This window comes from Pogona vitticeps, chromosome 5 (assembly GCF_051106095.1).
Source record: "Pogona vitticeps strain Pit_001003342236 chromosome 5, PviZW2.1, whole genome shotgun sequence".
NCBI lineage: Eukaryota > Metazoa > Chordata > Lepidosauria > Squamata > Agamidae > Pogona > Pogona vitticeps.
In genome coordinates this window covers 129,738,621-129,758,166 of record NC_135787.1, presented here as the reverse complement: position 1 = coordinate 129,758,166, position 19,546 = coordinate 129,738,621, and the positions used below count along the sequence as shown (strand labels likewise).

Sequence of the window (19,546 nt, the reverse complement as noted above, 5' to 3'; positions counted from 1 at the left end):
TTTAAAATTCTATGTTCAACATCAAGTTAAGATTAAACCTTTGGTCTTCTTTAGGACAGGATGGTACCTGTCTGTCACTGGACGGCACTCATAACTCTTAACCCAATCTTCCATTTTCCTTTATGCAACATTTGAAACTTAACTCAGGATCCTAGGCCTCATCCACAGGATCAAATGGATAACAAATGCACCAGTTTCTAATGTAATTATTGGTAAGTGTTATTACATACCTGTACAATTTTGTAGGCTTCAGTAACTAATTTGATCGGTGCACTTAAATCCATTCAAGTAAAAAACAACAACAGATGGTTCCCAATACGAATCAACATGTTTTGGTAACTGAAGCCTAAAAATATTACGTGATTTAAATAATGAACCCCCTGTTGATGTAAACCAATTCTTTGTGTAATTTGTACAGTGTTTCCTTGTCACTTGGAAGCAATTTTGAAGTTGCACAGTGTGGAATAAGAAAGTAAGAAGACACCTTCTGGATATACTGGAAGGCCATCTGTACAATTACTAAGAGGGCCAGACATATATCTTTGGAAAAACCCACAAGGAGGGCAGAATTAATCAGTTCAATAGACATTTTATAGGAAAACATTTTGCCTTTCAGGGGCAAAACTGATCAGCCCTTTACCACTTAGTCAAAGCATATGTTTAGTACTTTAGCTTATTCTGAGAGGGAACATTTTCAGGATTTGTAGGATGAAGATTTGTCTTTTTCATATTGTGCATGCTGAATGTTTTTTTCTCCCTGAAATATATCATGTTGTGAAATGTAAATGTCATCCTGAAAGATTTGGGTGCAGTATGTGCAATATAAATTGAGGTTTCTGGTTAAGCATTTTTCCACACAGTTTCATTACAAGCAGAGAAAACTGAATGAACAGTTAGAAGTTTAAGTTATTTCAGTGAAGTTTAGGAATGCATTTGTGGATGAGGGATGCAAATCACAATAGCTTATGCCAGTTAAAACCTGTCGGTCTTAAAAGTGCCACAAGACTCTTTTTTGTTCTTTGGAAAGTCTAATTTTCTTTTGATTGGATCAATGGAATTAGGTTTAATTTTTAAAAATCTGGTATTTTGCAGTACTCAAGGTCAAATAAAGATTATTTCTTGCAATAAAATACACAGATATGCATGCTAACAACACCAGGATAAATTGTTCTGTATGAGCATCCAGTAAAACAGCTCTGCTCTCTTTGCACTGGATAGAGACCTTTATTTTCTGGGTGGTCTAAATGCATAACAGATAAATAAAATTAAAATAAAAAGGGAGCCCAAGATCCAACAGAGTAAATCTATACTGTACTAATAATAGTATACAGTGGGGTCTCTACTTAAGAACGTCTCTACTTAAGAACAATCCAACTTAAGAACAGCTCCATTTGCTAAATTTTGCTTCTACCTAAGAACAGAAATCCAAGATAAGAACAGGAAAAAAAAACCTTTCCTGCTCTTTTTTTAACCTTAGGTCATCTTAGGTTAAAAAAAATTCTCCCCCTAGTGGTAGAGTACGTATTAACCAGCTTTGCATTAGTTCCTATGGGAACTAATGCTTCAATGTACGAATACACCTCTACATAACAAAAAAACAGCCAGAACGGATTAATTGGTTTTCAGTTCATTCCTATGGGAAATTTTGCTTCAACTTAAGAACGTTTCAACTTAAGAACACCATTCCAAAACGGATTAAGTTCTTAAGTAGAGGTTCCACTGTAGTTTCTATGGATGGAAAAGAGCAGATACGGATTAAATGGTTTTCAATGCATTCCTATGGGAAATGCAGATTCAACATAAGAACTTTTCAACTTGAGAACCACCTTCCAATACGGATTAAGTTCTTAAGTAGAGACCCCACTGTAATAGTAACTGCAGAACTGCTGAGTCGGAAGGCCCTATGAATCATCGAATTCAGTCCCCATCAGGGAAGCACAGCGGGGAACTGAACTCCCAACCCCTACCTAAACCACTGAGCTATCCAGCAGTTCATACTACCCAGCATCAGTGGAACTGTTTTTTCCCTCTTCTCCCAATACCAATAAACCAATAAACCTCTTCCTGATGGTTTCCTGTCTATCTGGATTTTATGGTGGACAGGAAGCGACAGGAGGCAAAGCGAGTTTCAGTCACAGTAGAAAAAGTGAGATCTAGCACACCATTGACTTCTGGCCAGAGTGACCAGAAACTCAGCATATAGTCCAATTCTGTCAGTCAGTTACAGTACATTTTGTCTTAATATAAGTCGAAACATTTTAGTAAATAACTAAGTAATTTGTTCTCTATCCCCATCCCCACCCCATCCCTATAAGATGATGTTGGAGCAATCCCAGCAAAACATTTTCCAAAACATGTTGCAGATCTACATGCCAGCAATGGATTCACTGAAGAATTTGAGGTATGGAATGCTATCCCATTACAATAAAAGAGTGACTCATATTTTGAAAGTATTGCAAACATTCTTTGTGGTTAAAATCCTAGATGTTGGCATGACTACACTCATGGAAATAGCATGCGATGTGGGGGGAGAATTTCACATACAAATATTTATGGAAAAGACACTTTAATTAGAGCTTGAAGTGCTCCAATGTAACTGGGTTCAACAGATGAATAGCCTGTTATCTCGAAGTTCTTCAGAATATGAATTTTGTGTATTCAGATCTACAGTTACAGTGAGTGTGAACAGGGCTTTCCATTTGTATAGCTAATAGTCTCGAATGCATACACTTCAAATCTTCAGAGTAATTAAGAGGGCAAAAGCAGACAATAAACAGGAGAACTAACTGAAAGAGTACACGAAACTTTGTGACATCTCTTTTTGTATTTCCTGTGTATTGTGTGGAGTGGGAACTCCTACGTCTCTTCTGTAGTGAGATGTAAATGCTCTAGGGTATACATCTCAAACTTATGCATCTCACTACAAAAGATACCAAGTCCCCACTTCATATGTTATACATACAGAATATGAAAGTGGAAAGTACAAGTCAATCATTTTTCTCTCCACTTATCTATAACATCTGAACTTGCTCCAAGTGTAGGTAGAGTACTTCTGCTGAACAGTGTTTGAAGTACTTGGTCAAAATGTAATGGTTAAATGTTATACTGTAATTTGCCAAATCCAGAATGGAAGATGAAAAACTGTTCAGTGCTGATATTTGTGAGCTTTGGGTCATGTTTTCAATCATTTGACAACATCACAAGCATGCAAGATACCTGAATTTGTTAACTCATAAAGATCATAGAGGCATAGCAGTTAGGAAGTGTAATCACATTAAGCAGCTAATTCTGTGTCTCATATCAGTGAAATAAAATCTAACTTCATTTGCAGTTCATGTATGCATGACTGAATCTATGCATGTTTTTCATGGAATGAGTTGTTATTAAAAGTTTTATTTGTAAAGCTGGTAACTTGTTTGTATTTGCAAAGTACTGTGTGTTATCTGCAGTACTATTGAAATCAATATATAAGGGTGGTTTTGATTCATTTCAATTAATGGGTGTTTGCCATTAACATAAATTAACTGAAATTATGACTAGTCATTAAAATTTCAGAACCTAGTCATTAATATTATAGTCTCCTCTAGTCATGAAAATTAAATTATATTTCAAAGTGAATATATTTTATTTGCATACTATGAATTAGAATTATTAGCTAGGTTCTTATCAATGTGTTTATGTGTTTATATTTCTATCATAACCATAATTGCTTTCCATTGTATTTGTAATATACAGTAAAAACATTTATTCATTTGTTGTGTGCTGTGAAATTTGATTTATTTTTACTTTTTTTGCATTCATTCCTTCATTAGACACTGAAAGAGTTTTATCAGGTAAGGAATTATTTCAACGTACCTTATTTTTGTAAAGAAATAGTTGGAAGATATCACAGATGTTTTGTGGGGTGGCGGGCATATATACAAATACATATGTATATTTAACATAATTTTTCTTTTTTTCAGGAAATCCAGAACTGCACTGTAGATCTTGGTATCACATCCGATAGCAGTAACCATCCAGACAACAAGAATAAGAATAGATATATAAATATTGTTGCCTGTAAGTAATTCCATACAAATGGTGATATTATATTAAGAGTTTACATAGCTGTCTTGATTCAGAGGTTGGTAGACACTCCACTGGATCTGGTTTGTTATTGATTGATTGATTGATTGATTGATTGATTGATTGATTGATTGATTGATTGATTGATTTGATTTGATTTGATTTATTTGATTTATTTATTTGATTTATGCCCAACTGTTCCCCACAAAGAGCCTAGGTAGTTCACAAACTGTATAACATACAATTAGAACTAAAAACCAAAATCATGAATATATGATATAATACACTAAAACTATCAAAAGAAAAACATATTCCAAAAGCCTTCACCAAAAATATATATTTTGAACAGGTGCCTTGCTGACAGCTAAGCCACCACATGAGCAGAATTCCACAGCTATGGAGCTACCACAAATAACATGTTGACACATTCAACTCCTTCACAGTCTCTACCCCTCAATGAGTTACATATGTGCATGCCATGTATAATTTCATCTGCATTAGCTCCATACATGGAAGTCTGCTGTTGCAAACAGATCTTGCTTGCTGATACAGGGATAGAATAATTGCACATGATGAAAAATAATATTGTATATTAATGTTCTGACAATGTTGGAATTTAACTTTCAGTGAATGAAACATCCGCACTGTTACTAAAATGTGCTTACTGCAATCTCTCTTTCTACCTCTAACCACCCTATGTAGATGATCACAGTAGAGTTAAACTTGCCCAACTTGCAGACAAAGATGGAAAACTTAATGACTACATTAATGCCAACTATGTGGATGTAAGTACGCTTTCCTATTTCATTGGCCTTTTGATTTCAAAAATCTGTAAGGTTCAGAGTAGCCTAAGCAGTTTCTGAAAGAGGATCTTAGTGGGTGGAGGGTAAGGGTGTAAGAATGCAAATTTTATGCTCCTTTATTAGAAAAACACATTTTTAAAAACAAATGTGCAACTTCTGCCAGATTTTTTATCCTTTTTATCCATAAGAATGAAACATCTAGCACAATTTTTGTTAAAAACATTGGCCAGCCATCACCACCACTGGTGTTTTGGCAAAAATCTTGTAATTTTTAATATTTGTATATCTGTATTTTGTGTCAAAAGTCTAGAATTTTGTGCAAAATACAAGGTTTTACATAATAATTCCGTAACATCTAAGTGTAAACAGTCTAGTATTTCTGCTGGCCTCATCTGAAGAAGTTTTGTAAACATTGAATATGGGTCAGCCTTGCTGAGAAAAGGATTGTGCTGAATAAAACTTGCCATGCAGAACAAATGCCCTCAGTGTTGTCCAGGAAGTCAAGAAATGTATGCCTTTGTCGAGTTAGAGTTCATTTTATATGTCATTGGCTGAAACCCTATGCATAGCATAAGTCAAGTTGTAATTCAATCCATTTCTGTCTGGTAAACGTGATTCTCGAGGGAGCATGCGCCTACGGACCAAGCCAATATGCAGTTTGCCTGTTTACCATAGAGGATTGCAGCAGAGACACTTTGTTTAACAAGGAGGAATGAACAAAAAGTTTTGATTTGGTTTTTGCCATAAACAAGATTTCAGCCTTTGTATCCCAGTACAGGTTTATGTGATTCTGTTTACATTCATCACAACATTGGCTTTTGTTCTGAGTCTCTTATTGTTCAAGCTGTTGCAGCCTGAAAATTACTTGAGTAGTATTAGCCCACAAATCAGATCTTGCATGTCTCAATTGCCATTTCCATTTCTTTTAACGTAGGGCTACCACAGACCAAAAGCTTACATTGCTGCTCAAGGACCTTTAAAATCCACAGCAGAAGATTTCTGGAGAATGATTTGGGAACATAATGTGGAAGTCATTGTAATGATAACCAACCTTGTTGAGAAAGGAAGGGTACAAACTTTTATTGTTTGTTTGTTTGTTTGTTTGTTTGTTTGATTGATTGATTGTATACTTTTCATGTCTTTCTTAGTGAAACTGATTAATATACCCTAAGGTTGCAAAATTATGCATTCTTGCTTTTATTCCAAATACAAGTTTCATTTTGTAAACCAAGATTTTGTCTTAGTAAATGCACATAAAATCACAAAGCATGACTTTGGGCTCCACTAGATCAGTGGTTCTTAACCTTTGTTACTCGGATGCTTTTGAACTGCAACTCCCAGAAACCCCAGTCAGGACAGCTGGTGGTGAAGGCTTCTGGGAGTTGCAGTCCAAAACTCCTGAGTAACCCAAGGTTAAGAACCAGTGCACTAGATGACTAAATTATCTTAGGCTGGAACATGCTTGGCAGGGTTTCTATGAGGTACAGTATGTCATTTAGGAGAATCTGTATGCAGGGATCAATCTTACTGCACCTCAAGCAACCACTTGAGGTTTAAGAAAGGAAGGAAGGGAAAATTACAGGAAAAACTCCCCCCCCCTTGTCCCCTCCTCTGTGCTTTGCTTAAGCTACTTGACAATCATGGGAACTTGAAAGCATCCTCCCACTTCCCCAGAAAGGACCAAACCATGGGACAAATTCCCATATTGTTGAACCATCTGTTGAAGCTTATGCATAATGGTAGTAACAGCCAAACTAGACAATATTAAGAGCCAAATGCTATTAACATGACAGGGTAGAGAGGGGAGAGGAATTCTCCCCTGCTGAGACAAAAATTGTTTCTTTTCAGAGAGAAAAATTCAGTTTGGCTCTTACAAATTGACAATTATCATGGTGCCTGTTTTGTGATAAAACCATTATCCTTCTGATTGTATTGACCAAGAACTGTTTTGGCTAAGAGAGAACATTTGATTTAACTGGGGATACCCACTGTGCTATAATGGACAGAGCTAGAACTCAGGAGACCTGGTTTCAATTCCTTGATTCTGTTATAGAAACTTGCTGAGGTCATGGAAATGGTAAAACTATTCCTTAGTTGAGAATGGGCACATCCGGCATGGACATGGAGAAGTGCCTTAAGCATGCACAAGGCCAGGGAATCAGACTGAGTCTGATTCATTTTGTTTCTTAATACCTGTCTTGGAAAAGCAATTATTAGCTTCCTGACACTGCTTTTCCACAACCTTAAAGGAATAACTAGAAAAAAATCATTTATTTATTTTTATTATTAGATTTTTACCCTGCCTTTCTAGACAGGAGTCTACTCAGGGCGGCTCACAATATATTGTGCGCAAAACGGGTTTAAAAACAACAATTAAAATCTACAATAATAATCAAGATGGGAAGATAACAACAACAAAACAAGAAAAATGGAAATCAAGTATTGGCGGGAGGGAAGGCCTGCCTGAAGAGCCAAGTTTTTAATTGGCTCTTGAAAACACCCAGCAAGGGTGCCAGGCAGATCTCTGGTGGCAAGCTGTTCCAAAGCCGAGGGGCCACTACCGAGAAGGCCCGGCTTCTTGTTCTTTCTTTCCAGGCCTCTGTCGGCGTCAGGCCCCTCAGCTGTCTTTCCTGGCTATAGCAAGTGACTTGAGTAGTTCTAGGTGGGAGAAGGCATTCTGTGAGGTATCGAGGTCCTAAACCGTTTAGGGATTTATATGTCATCTTTAACAATTAGAAGTCAATGCGGAAACAAATGGGCAGCCAATGCAAAGCAGCCAGAATTTAGGGAAATATTTCTTCTTTCGTTCTTAACAGCAGCGTATCTTGATTAACCTCATTTCCCTTTATACTGTAAAATGGCACTGCCTTCTTGAATATTCTGGTTACATATACTGGTCCGTAAAGCACCCCTAAGTAAAGTGTATACAAAAAACTATTATTTGTAAACAGTCAATTTTCACACATATTTCATACGGAGAAATTACTCTGTTCCCATGTTATAACATCTGTGACCAGAAAGGACAGTCTGCTGGTAGACATGAAAATTATATCATAAAATGTTATTTTAAATGTTTAAAACTATTTATTGCTTTGACTATTAGAGAAAATGTGACCAGTACTGGCCTGCTGATGGTAGTGAAGAATATGGAAACTTTTTAGTCACTCAGAAGAGCATTCAAGTGCTTGCTTATTACACTGTGAGGAATTTTACCATTAGGAACACAAAAGTGAAAAAGGTAGGTGAGTCAATATAGTTTTTTGTACAATAAGAAATCACATATAATTCACTGATTTATTGAATTTGGTATGTGTAGGGTCCTTAACTTCCTTTACATTTTGGTCACAGTGTGCTTTCCATTGAAATGATTATGGCTATATCTACAGGGCGGCTTGCTCCAGAACTGATTTAGTCTTATGTAGTGAGCTGAGAATTAAAGGAACAGTGAACTTGGCTACATGAGAGTTTGTCCCAATTAGAGCACTCCAGCATGGCCCTAATGGGGACCAATCCATCCCAGATGGGTCAAGGGTTGGTTCCTACTGTTTATTTAGAAAGATTAGGATCGGTCCAAACAAAAATGGTTTTCTCCCTGTGTAAATTGCCTTGACATTTGTAGTTTATGTCATCGTACATATTTTAATATAGTTGTTTCCCCCTGTATTGTTCTCTAACAGTAATTATTGTTGCAGGGATCTCAGAAAGGAAGACCTGGTGGCCGTGTCATTTCTCAGTACCACTATACCCAGTGGCCCGATATGGGTGTCCCTGAATATACTTTGCCAGTGCTTACATTTGTTCGAAAAGTTTCACATGCTAAGCGCCATGCTGTGGGCCCAGTTGTGGTTCATTGCAGGTATTTTGTCTTCATTGACATTTTCCTACATTTTAATCTGTTTATATCATTTGTAAATATACGATGATTTTTTGAGGTAAACAGCATGACCAACCTGTCACAAATATACAGTCATGGCCAAGAATACTGGCACCCTTGCAATTCTGTCAGAAAATGCAACCCTTCTCTCAGAAAATTGTTGCAGTTGCAAATGTTGTGGCATTCACATGTTTTTGCATTTTTGGGTTTCTATGTGGGATTGTATCAGAATTGACTTTTCTTCTGTTTTTGTGTGTGTGTGTGTGTGTGTGTTGTGTTGTTCCAAAGCAAACCAAAGAAATGAGCATGTGAGTACCAAAACATTTGCAACTGCAACTATTTTCTGAGAGAAGGGTTGCATTTTCTGACAGAATTGCAAGGGTGGCAATATTTTTTGGCATGACTGTATTGCTTCATATGAATATTATACACATGGATCTATCACATAGGCTGGCTTGCCTCTGTGTATAGTGATGAAGTGCACTTAAGCTGCTATTTTAACATGCCACCCTTGAAAGTCAAACTGCATTATACATTTAGGGCTGCTTTACACAGCAACGGCTGTCATAAGCATGTATGTAACATCAGATACTTTGTTTTGTGGATTTAGGTGTGCTTATGAAGGTATAGGTCGTGGCTGCTTATTATTTCTGTTTCATAGATTCTTCTAATGTTTAACAGTGCTGGCGTTGGAAGAACAGGAACATACATAGTATTAGATAGCATGCTACAGCAAATTCAGCATGAAGGGACTGTCAATGTATTTGGATTCCTGAAGCATATACGAACACAAAGAAACTACCTGGTTCAGACAGAGGTAAGGAAAATAATAATGTTTCCTCTGTCGTTTTGGCCTAGGGTCTTATCACAAAAGCTCAAAAAAGTTAACAGATCTTTTAAAAATGGATTCAACAGTGAAAGCTTTAAAAAAACATAGCGCTCTAGTATCAATTTAAACCCTACTTATACAAATGCCTTAATAAAAGAGGCTTACCTTCCATGTAAAGGATAATTAGTATAACTCTAGAAGCAAGGAATCCTCTAGTTGTGTTTTTCTAGCCGTAATTTAACTTAAAATGTGTGGACAAAGATTTTTGGCTTTTAGCCACAATAAACACTAACATTGAAACAAAGAAAATAATCACATTTTTCGTTCTAACCAGGAACAATATGTCTTTATTCACGATGCACTTGTGGAAGCCATACTTAGTAAAGAAACAGAAGTACCTGAAAGTCACATCCATGCCTATGTTAATTCACTCTTAATACCTGGACCAATGGGAAAGACCAGATTAGAGAAACAATTTAAGGTGAGATGCATGAGTACAAATGTGATGTTGAGTAGCTGCAGGATCATAGGATCAGCAGTGAAGTGTATTTCATGAACAAAACTTCAGCACAGAACAGGTCTGTCTCGCTCTAGTTTACCTGCACGGAACAAGGCCTCTAAATCTCATATCATAGGAATTGTCAACCTCTTGAGTCTCAGAAAAAACTATAGATTACTGCATGTTCCCTTTTATATGACCCACCATGTGTGTACATAGCCTGTATGCACGCAGCTGAAGTATTGCATCTGACTTGTATTTTTGATGGCCGTATGCAGTAGCCCTTTAACGTTTCCATAAGTAGAAGAGAATGTCAGGCATTATGGTTGGAAAACATTGCCCTCTAAGACAAGGCAGATGCTTGTATTTTTGAAAAGTGGAATAATGAATTGTGAATAAAAAATTCACCGGTTCTGATCTCACTTCAGACCTGATTAACCCCTTCAGTTGCCCTCCCCGCTCCATTATGTGTAACCCTATAAGCTGATAGGAGAATTGGGGACATTTAGCAGTGGAATCTGGTGTGTTTTATTTTGGCTTGAAGTTCTTTCCCAAGATAGCTATTTGCATGTGTGTTTCCTGTACCCCATGCAACTAAAGTTCTTTTTATTTGCTTTGTCTTCAGCTTCTAAGCCAGTCTAATATACAGCAGTGTGATTATTCTACTGCTCTGAAACAGTGTAACAGAGAAAAGAACAGGACTTCATCTATCATTCCTGGTAGGTTTGTTAAGAACGAAATTTCACAAGCCCTCTTTTTCAGGGATTTTGCATGGTCTAAATTGAAATAACTTTACACGTGTGGCTTGGTGTTGAGGTCCATACACTAATGACAAAGAAATAATGGGTTTCCCTGCTAAAACTAAGCCCACCCTTTGTACATTATAGGAACTTTAATAATGAGTTTCATCCAGTGCCACTTCTGAAAGTCCTGCAATTAGAGTGGGACAAACTGTTCATGACCAAAATAAGAGGGAGAGGGAGAAAGGCCTCTTGCCCACATGATGCCATCCCATCAACTGGAAAAGTAATGCTGCCCAGATATCATTTCTGCGGCACAGCAGTACTGTGAGGGGTCAATCCAGTTTTCTTGAGTTCAGAAAATATTGAATCTGTGGGCAGGGACTTGCACATTTGCTAAAGAAATAAAAGAAAGAAGAAATAGCCCTTCTTTTCATTTTACAGTGGAAAGATCTAGAGTTGGTATTTCATCGTTGTCAGGTGAAGGCACAGACTACATCAATGCTTCCTATATTATGGTAAGTTTCATGACAAACTATATCACAGTTTGAATTTACCTGCCTATTTTTATCAGCGTTTTTTGAAGACCCTTGAGTAAATCAATACTTTTCAGTGTTCATGGCTGTTCTTTGTGTATGCATGAGTGACTCTGTATGCACATGTCTTCAAACAGAAGATCATCACTGTTAGTTCAGTACTGAGTGATTACAGAATAAGTAATCTTCTTTGGCAAGAGAGTTACAGTCATGTGAAAAACCAAGTACAGCCTCTTTGAATGTTATGGTTTTACATATCAGGACATAATAAAAACCATCTGGTCCTAAGCAATCTGAAGATTAGATAAATACAACCACAGATGAACAACAACACAGGACATATTACTCCATGCATCCAGCCTCAGCTTTGTGTTTGCTTTGCAGGGTTATTATCAAAATAATGAATACATTATTACCCAGCATCCTCTTCTACATACTATAAAAGATTTCTGGAGAATGATATGGGACCACAATGCTCAGATTGTTGTCATGCTTCCAGATAGTCAAAATATGGTAAGATTATGATGGGGAATTAAATATTTTGATTCATCAGGATTTTCATTTGACATATTATTCATAGAATATCTTTATTCTTTTTTACCAGTCATTTTTATATAAATGAAATAAAAATATACCTTTGTCATTACTGGGGGTTGTGGGAAGAATAGTCAGAATAATAAAAATAATTATAAAATGGTGTTAAGTTTAGTGCTAGAATTATGGATCATTGAGAGCTATACAGTACTTGTAGTGAAGATCTATAGTATTGGTGAAGGATTAGAAAGTCATTCCTTGGCAAGAGAGGTTAATGTCATAATAATATATATAACACGATTCATGGAAAATGTATTGATAAAAAGACATTACTTAGACTTTAATGTAGCAATCATATTAAAGAGTTTCAGTCACATTGAAGTAAACCATCTTTATCACTTGAGAGGCTGAAATCCTGTTGATGCAATTCTGTGCAGGCTGATCATGTCATCAACCACAGCTTTTTATTACTGATAAAATTTTCTAATCTCCCTCCCCAGTTCCCAAAGCTCTTTAATGGCTCCGTTTGACCTAGGGAAGTCTTTGTGATCCTTGGGATGTGGGAAGAAATTTTAATGTTTTAAAATTATTACCACTAGTCCTAGTCGCAGGACTGGGACCAGTGGCAGCTATTTTTGGTCATTAGGAACCCTTCAGATTCCTGAGGCTCCCAAAGGCTTACCCATGTTGGATGGGATTCTTAGGGAGCCTCAGAGCCCGCAGGGGGGAAGATTGAAAAAAATTAATTAGTGATAAAAGGTCATAGTCTATGACATCACCAATCTTACCTGTGCAGAGCTGTGCCAACAGGATTTCAGCCAGAGTGTGCATTGTTTACATCACAGAATAACGGCATGTAGATCTAGATTACTGCTAATTCAGAATTTTATCAGAATTATTTTCTTTTAGCAGGCTGAAGATGAATTTGTATACTGGCCAAACAAAGAAGATCCTATAAATTGTGAAAGCTTTAAAGTTAGCCTGATTTCTGAAGAACACAAATGTTTGTCAAATGAAGAGAAACTCATAATCCAGGATTTCATTTTAGAAGCAACACAGGTACTCTTACTATTTTTTACAGTACATTATTATCACTTTAGTAAGTTACTATTGCTTCCTCATAGTACAGTATAACTGTGATTTGAATTTCTGGAACCCCACTTCAGATCATTTGCTTAATATTTGGAGAAATGCACATGCTTTTTCAGTTTTTATGGGAAAAACCAAATTGTTTTGTGCAAAAAAGGTATATTTATAGCTAGTTAGGTTGGCTTCCCCTCCCCATTTTCCTAAAGATACTCATGAAATTGTATGTGCATTGTACCATTTACATGAGAGATGGGACACCCTTTTTTGCCTGGAGTCTTAAGTCTAGATTCCAGATGTGAGTGAGACCAAGAAGCGAGCAAGACTAACGGGCACAGGGCAGGACAATGGGAAACTCGGAGGGTCCTGACATAATTGTTTCTTATTGACATTTTTATCCAGCGAATATACAAATCATAGCTTGGCTTTGCTATCTGTTCAGATTCAGCCACAGCCCCAAAAAATTTTCAGGCAAGCAAAGCACAGATCAGTTCTACATTTGTCTATTTATAATAAGCCCCAGTGCAAAGGCTTCCCTGAGTAATAACCAAAATTCATTTCCTTGAATCACCTTCCCACACTTTAAGTAGCCTCTTGTTTTTCATTGCTGGTAAAAGCTGAAGATACTTGTGGACTGGATTAGGGATCCTTGCAGGCCAAATCCAGCCAAGGAGCCAAAGGTTCTTCATCCTTATTCTGTTTCTCAGGAAGATAGAAAAAGCTGTAATGGACCAGACTAAGTGCCTTATCTAAACCAGCATTGTGTTCTCATAATCCAGTATTCCTGAACAGTATAGTGACTAGCAGCTGATAGGAATTTAACCCTATGAATTAACCATAACTGTTGACATAAATCAAACACTGATTTTATATAAACATCATGAATGTTCCAAACTAAAAGTCATGAATGATCACTCAGGCCAATCAGTTGTTTATAGGGATCCCACAAGCCAAGCTTAGGAACAACACCTCGCTGCCACCCGCCCAACCCCCCCCCCAACAATCTGTTCCCCAGCAGCAACTAGCATTCAGGGTCTTTGTGCTTCTGACTGGTGGCTGCTGGTAGCCTTCTCCTCAATTAGTTTAGTTGACTGATAGGAAAATATGACCATGAATCCCATTCATTACTTTTAGCTTGGAACACTCCCAATGGTTGATATATATCAATGGTTCGTAGGGTTAAATGCTATCAATTGCTAGTCATTGTTGCTATTCAAGAATATTGGATTATGAAGAGATATGTTCCCTTGGTTGCTCATGTATCTGATACAACTTTAAATAATAATAAAAAGGAAACTTTTCACTCTTTGGAAACTATTCCCTAAACTTTTTTTAAAAAGTGTGCATGTAAACAGAACCCAACTGTTTCTTGTCAGTATATATTCACAAGTTAGAGATCAAGACAGATTCTCCTTTGAACAATATTGGGGAAACTCTTATCTTTTTTTTCTTTTTAAGGATGATTATGTTCTTGAAGTGCGGCATTTTCAGTGTCCAAAATGGCCAAATCCAGATAGCCCAATCAGTAAAACATTTGAACTGATAACTGTAATCAAAGAAGAAACTTCCAAGAGAGATGGGCCCATCATTGTGCATGATGAGTAAGTATTAAGTACTTGCAGATCTACCCACCTGTACTTAGGAGAAGTGACAGGAGCACCTAAAATTTCTGTTACAGAATCAAATTTAATCTACCCAAGATGTTTTAAAGCACAGCTTTCATTTTTACACTCCAGGGTGCACATGAATCTCTAGAAAAGACTGAGGAATGCATTCTGGGCTGGAGCAAATACACTAGAATAATCACATTTAGGAAGACAGGGCAGTTGGGAGCAATTGTTGTTGTTTTGAAGGAACTTCTATAGATGGAACAGGGATCTACATATCCTGTAAGCCACATTTTTAAGTCAGCGGAAAAAGTCATTGCATGTGGTATATTTGCAGATTGAATTCTTTTGCTGCCTGCATAAGAAGCCACCCAATAGAACTGCAAGGCAGATGCGTTAAATAATTTTTCAGTTCAACAGGAATTAATTATTAATAGATCCAAGAAATGTATACTGAGAGTTGATTTGAGAAAAAACCTGCTCTCAGTATACATTTTAGCAAGTAAGAGATCTGGGAGGAGAGGCAAGAATAAATGGCAAAAAAGCTATGTGTTCTGACAGCATTTGCTGATTTTTTAAAAAAAAATATCCAGCTACCCCCACAGCAAGGTTAAGCATACCAGCCAAGCTGTTACCTGTTCAGCCGTGCGATGAGTCCCCTTAGGCTTGGATAGCTGGTAAATGTGTCCTGAATGGTCAGTTAGGAATCACTTCATGAACAGAATCAGTTCTTTGCTAAAAAGGAAAACATATTTGATCTGACCTGTGCCTTGCTATGCCATCTTAAATGGCATGCTTATTGTAAAAACTGTATCTCACTAAAGGGAAGTAAATTTTTTCATTTCTGTGTGTTTGTGCACTTGCATGCATGCACATGCACATGTGTGTATGTGTATAAAATGCATACATATACATATATATGTATATATTACCTTCAAAAAGGCATGGAGGAGTGACAGCGGGTACTTTCTGTGCATTAACAACGCTGATGCATCAACTAGAAAATGAAAATTCTGTGGATGTTTATCACGTAGCTAAGATGATCAATTTGATGAGGCCTGGAGTCTTCACGGATATTGTAAGTAATCTAGTATCCTGAACAATTTTCTTTCATTATATGAAATAAATTCTTTTAAGGAAAGGTCTGACTATTTGTTCCTTTAAAGCAGTGGTCCCCCAACCTTGGGCCTCCAGATGTTCTTGGACTACAACTCCCAGAAGCCTTCATCACCGCCTCTGCTGGCCAGGATTTCTGGGAGGTGAAGTCCAAGAACATCTGGAGGTCCAAGGTTGGGGACCACTGCTTTAAAGGGTCATTATAACTGTGGTCCTGTTGCAGTGTTTTACTTCAAAATGGTAATATGAAGAACCGACTAAATACTAGGCATATATTTGAACAGCAGCATTTATCAGCCCATGGACAAACTACACATTACACTAAACAAGTAAAAAAAATGCAGTGGGGGTTTCTGTTGCTCTTTGTTTAATGATAGGTAGATATGTGTGGGCAATGATTTTCATTGAGACAGCAGGACACGGAGAAGGGGTATTTAACTCTCCTTTCTCCAGCCTAAAGACAGACTAATGCAGCCTGAACAATTCATATTCTTCTCCTCGAACTCTGTTCTGGATTTTAGAAATAGTACGTTTCTGCACATCAATGGAATGTGTGATTTCCTGCAATGTATGCCTAGTGTACAAGTCTAATAAATGCCTTATTAGGATGTCCATACATATATGTCTTATAATGTATGTTGGAATAGAGATGGGTGTACATTACATAGATACACAAAAACATGTTTTCTTTTAGCATGAATTAATTTAATTTGTGCCTTGAGCTTTTTCTCATAAATGTATTCGACAATGTGTAGCTCTTCTACACATTTAATCCGTTTTGGATGGGGCACATTACCATGACTTTTTAGTTCAGCTTCTAGCCCAGTTTTGGCACTTGAAAGACCCTTGGCACTACTGAATGACCTCCATTGGGAAAGTCACAGGGGAAGATAAACCCTGGAGGACTGCCTTTCCTCTCGGTGGCAACTGATATCCATTGCCTGGGTTATTTTTTTTTTAATTGGTTCTGTAGATTGAGAGCAGATGCCATTATAATACAGTGGTACTATCACACTCCTTGGAACTGTTTCAGTTGATCAGACCATTACTGATACCAAACACTGATCTGGAGTTGTTTCGGATGTAAATCAGTGTTTGGTATCAGTAATGGACTGGATGAGGGTGACTACATTGAAATTTAATTCAGAAAAGGCAGAGGTGCTCCTGGTCAGTCGAAAGGCAGATCAAGGAATATGGATGCTGCCTGTACTGAATGGGGTTAGACTCCCACTTAAAAAACAGTTACACAGCTTAGGGGTGCTCCTGGATTCATCCCAGAGCCTGGATGCCCAAGTCTTGGCAGTGGCCAGGAATGTATCTGCATAATGAAAACTAGTGAGCCAGCTATGTCTGTCTCTTGAGAGATGTGATATGGCCACTGTCATACACACCCTAGTTATGTCCTGGTTGGATTATTGTAACACACCTATGTGGGGCTGCTGAGGGAAAGTGTCAGGAAACTTCATTGGGTCCAAAATGCAACAGCCAGATTGTTGACTGGGACTAGTTACAGGGATCACATAACACGCACTCCTCCCATTACAGCAACTCCACTGGCTGCCAATCAGTTTCCAGGAACATTTCAAAGTGCTGGTTTTAACCTATAAATCCCTAAATGGCCTGAGTCCAAGCTATCTCAAAGACTGTGTCTCCCATTATGGACTGGCCGGGTGTTAGGATCATCAGGAGAGGCCTTTCTCTCTGTCCCGCCATCCTCGCATCTGATGGGGACACAGGAGAGAGCCTTCTCTGGCACTGCTCCCAGACTGTGGAACTCCCTTCCATAGGAGGCCAGAATAGCCCCATCTTTGCTATCCTTCCACAAGCAGGCAAAAACCTTTCTCTACATAGCATGGTACAAGAAAAAATCCAGAAAAAATATTTTCACATGCATTACCAGAACCAGCAATTAGAGGGTGTCAGAGACCATGCAATGCATTTTTCAGCAACAAGGATTTATGGCATAGTCTCTGGCTCTCTCTAATGGCTAGATGTGGTAATACATATGAAAATAATTATTTTGTTTCTTTTAATTTTTAAAATATTTTCAGATCATGAATAAGTGAAACCATGGATATTGATCCCGTGGATATGGGGGTCCTCCTGTACATGTTGATGCCCTTGAAGATGAAACTGAAGCTCTAGTTTAGTGCAGAGTTCAGCTGCTACAATTACATCACTCATCTTAAAGGGGCTAGTTGCCTGTTCACTTCTATGTGCCACTGAGGGTGCTGATACTTACCTTGAAATGATAAGCAATATTAGAAAGGCCACCTTTTCACATACCATCCTTGCACTGACATCCAAATTATTTTAAGTTATGTTATTTCCTTATCAGACAGCTACTGAACTTCCACGCCTATCTCACTAACTTTGTCCTTTCTCTCCCACTCCCAACCTTCATCAATAGGATCACTATCAGTTTCTCTACAAGACTATTCTCAGTCTTGTTAGTTCAAGGCAAGAAGAAAACCCTTCAGTATCAATAGACAGTAATGGGTCAGCTTTACCAGACGGCAATGCAGCTGAAAGCTTGGAATCTTTAGTTTGATTACAAATGGAACATACCATGTGGTAATTATCCAGATCTGGAAATTTCAGTACATTTCATTCCTTTTTTAAAATAATAATTAAAAAATGGGGCAGAGAGGGTATGAGGGGGGGAAAGTCCAGCAATTAGATAATCTTTTTATTTCACATGTTCAAACAAGCACTCGTTGCAAATGACTTAATTGCTGAACTTAATATCATTAACAAATGTGTGCCTTTTTGAAATATTTCTTGTAATGCATTTTGTTATGTTTGAACTAATTTGATTGATCTTTATTGTATTTCTAAAAATGAAACTGTGGTCTCTTTTACAGTATTAGTTTATGATTTCTTGGGCTTTATTTTTACTTAAATTTGATCATAACTGTAGATGCGAAGATTCTCAGAATGGAACGTGTAATGTTTTAGTATCCTGTTTACTTGCTGTTATTTATAGCATTCCTTACATTTGCTAGAAGTTTAACTTTTAATATTGTAGAATGTAAATATACTCTGCTCTGTAATATTCAACATTTTAAGATTTTGGTAGGCATTTAGAATAGCTGATACTTACTGTAAATATTTCTAGAGTGGATTCCATGGACCAAATTTATATTTATAATTGTAGAGTTTTATATTTTACTACAAAGTCAGTTTTCTAGTTCTGTGTAATCGCATTGTTAAAATTATGTAGTTCAATATAAGTTAATTTTAACAAGCATCTTCTGATACATTGTCATGCATCCTAAGTGAGTAACCGTATCTTTGCATGCAGTTTTAACTTTTGTGGGAAGCTGAAATATACCTGTTTTGAAATAAGAAATTTCTATGAAAGTAACATCTGTACTGCGCATTGTTTAAACTGTTTTTATCCAAGGCACTGCAAAAATAAATATCAATATTCCAGTTTTTGTTGAATGCTCTGCAGTAGACATTCATTAAATAACATCCATCTCATCAGTGCTGACAACCTGAAGGGGGCCAGAACCACCTTTTTATTTTACAATGGTAAATGGCAAAGAGATTTTGATATTGGTAAGAACAGGCAAAATTCATAGCATCTTGCTTACCCAGGACTAAATGTGAGTTGCACTATATATCTGGCGTATGACTTTTCCATGCAGATGGAGGCTCAGGCCTATGTTTCTTTAGTATAAAGGAGAGGGCAATGTTCTTCCAAAAAAAAAAAAAAACCAGATCTCAGCACTATAACATTTAGTATGAACAGTGCAGGACAGCCACCTATAAAATCAACAGGCTGACCCAAAAGCTTGTTAAGCTGGGAGACATGCCTTTCTTTCATTATTTTGCTCTTTTTTTCAATATTA

The 19,546-nt window shown here is 37.2% G+C and overlaps 1 protein-coding gene across 6 annotated transcripts in view; it reads left to right on the top strand.

Annotated features, from left to right (window-relative positions):
- Nucleotides 1-19,136, top strand: part of PTPRZ1 (protein tyrosine phosphatase receptor type Z1) — a 138,368-nt gene extending 119,232 nt beyond the window's left edge. For 2 of the 6 annotated variants that reach the window (XM_073000546.2, XM_020803122.3), the window contains exons 15-30: nt 2,316-2,401; nt 3,813-3,833; nt 3,963-4,059; nt 4,768-4,850; nt 5,803-5,937; nt 7,972-8,106; nt 8,561-8,724; nt 9,424-9,559; nt 9,906-10,052; nt 10,696-10,789; nt 11,255-11,328; nt 11,731-11,859; nt 12,793-12,939; nt 14,425-14,567; nt 15,516-15,651; nt 18,100-19,136. In XM_073000546.2, the coding sequence (XP_072856647.2) occupies nt 2,316-2,401; nt 3,813-3,833; nt 3,963-4,059; nt 4,768-4,850; nt 5,803-5,937; nt 7,972-8,106; nt 8,561-8,724; nt 9,424-9,559; nt 9,906-10,052; nt 10,696-10,789; nt 11,255-11,328; nt 11,731-11,859; nt 12,793-12,939; nt 14,425-14,567; nt 15,516-15,651; nt 18,100-18,240 (1,868 nt within the window). In that variant the 3' untranslated portion in view covers nt 18,241-19,136. Of the gene's footprint in view, nt 1-2,315; nt 2,402-3,812; nt 3,834-3,962; nt 4,060-4,767; nt 4,851-5,802; nt 5,938-7,971; nt 8,107-8,560; nt 8,725-9,423; nt 9,560-9,905; nt 10,053-10,695; nt 10,790-11,254; nt 11,329-11,730; nt 11,860-12,789; nt 12,940-14,424; nt 14,568-15,515; nt 15,652-18,099 lie in introns of all 6 variants that reach the window. The other 4 variants (XM_078376720.1, XM_078376719.1, XM_073000545.2 and 1 more) reach the window with 3 other exon arrangements.
- The last annotated feature ends 410 nt before the right edge of the window (nt 19,137-19,546 follow it).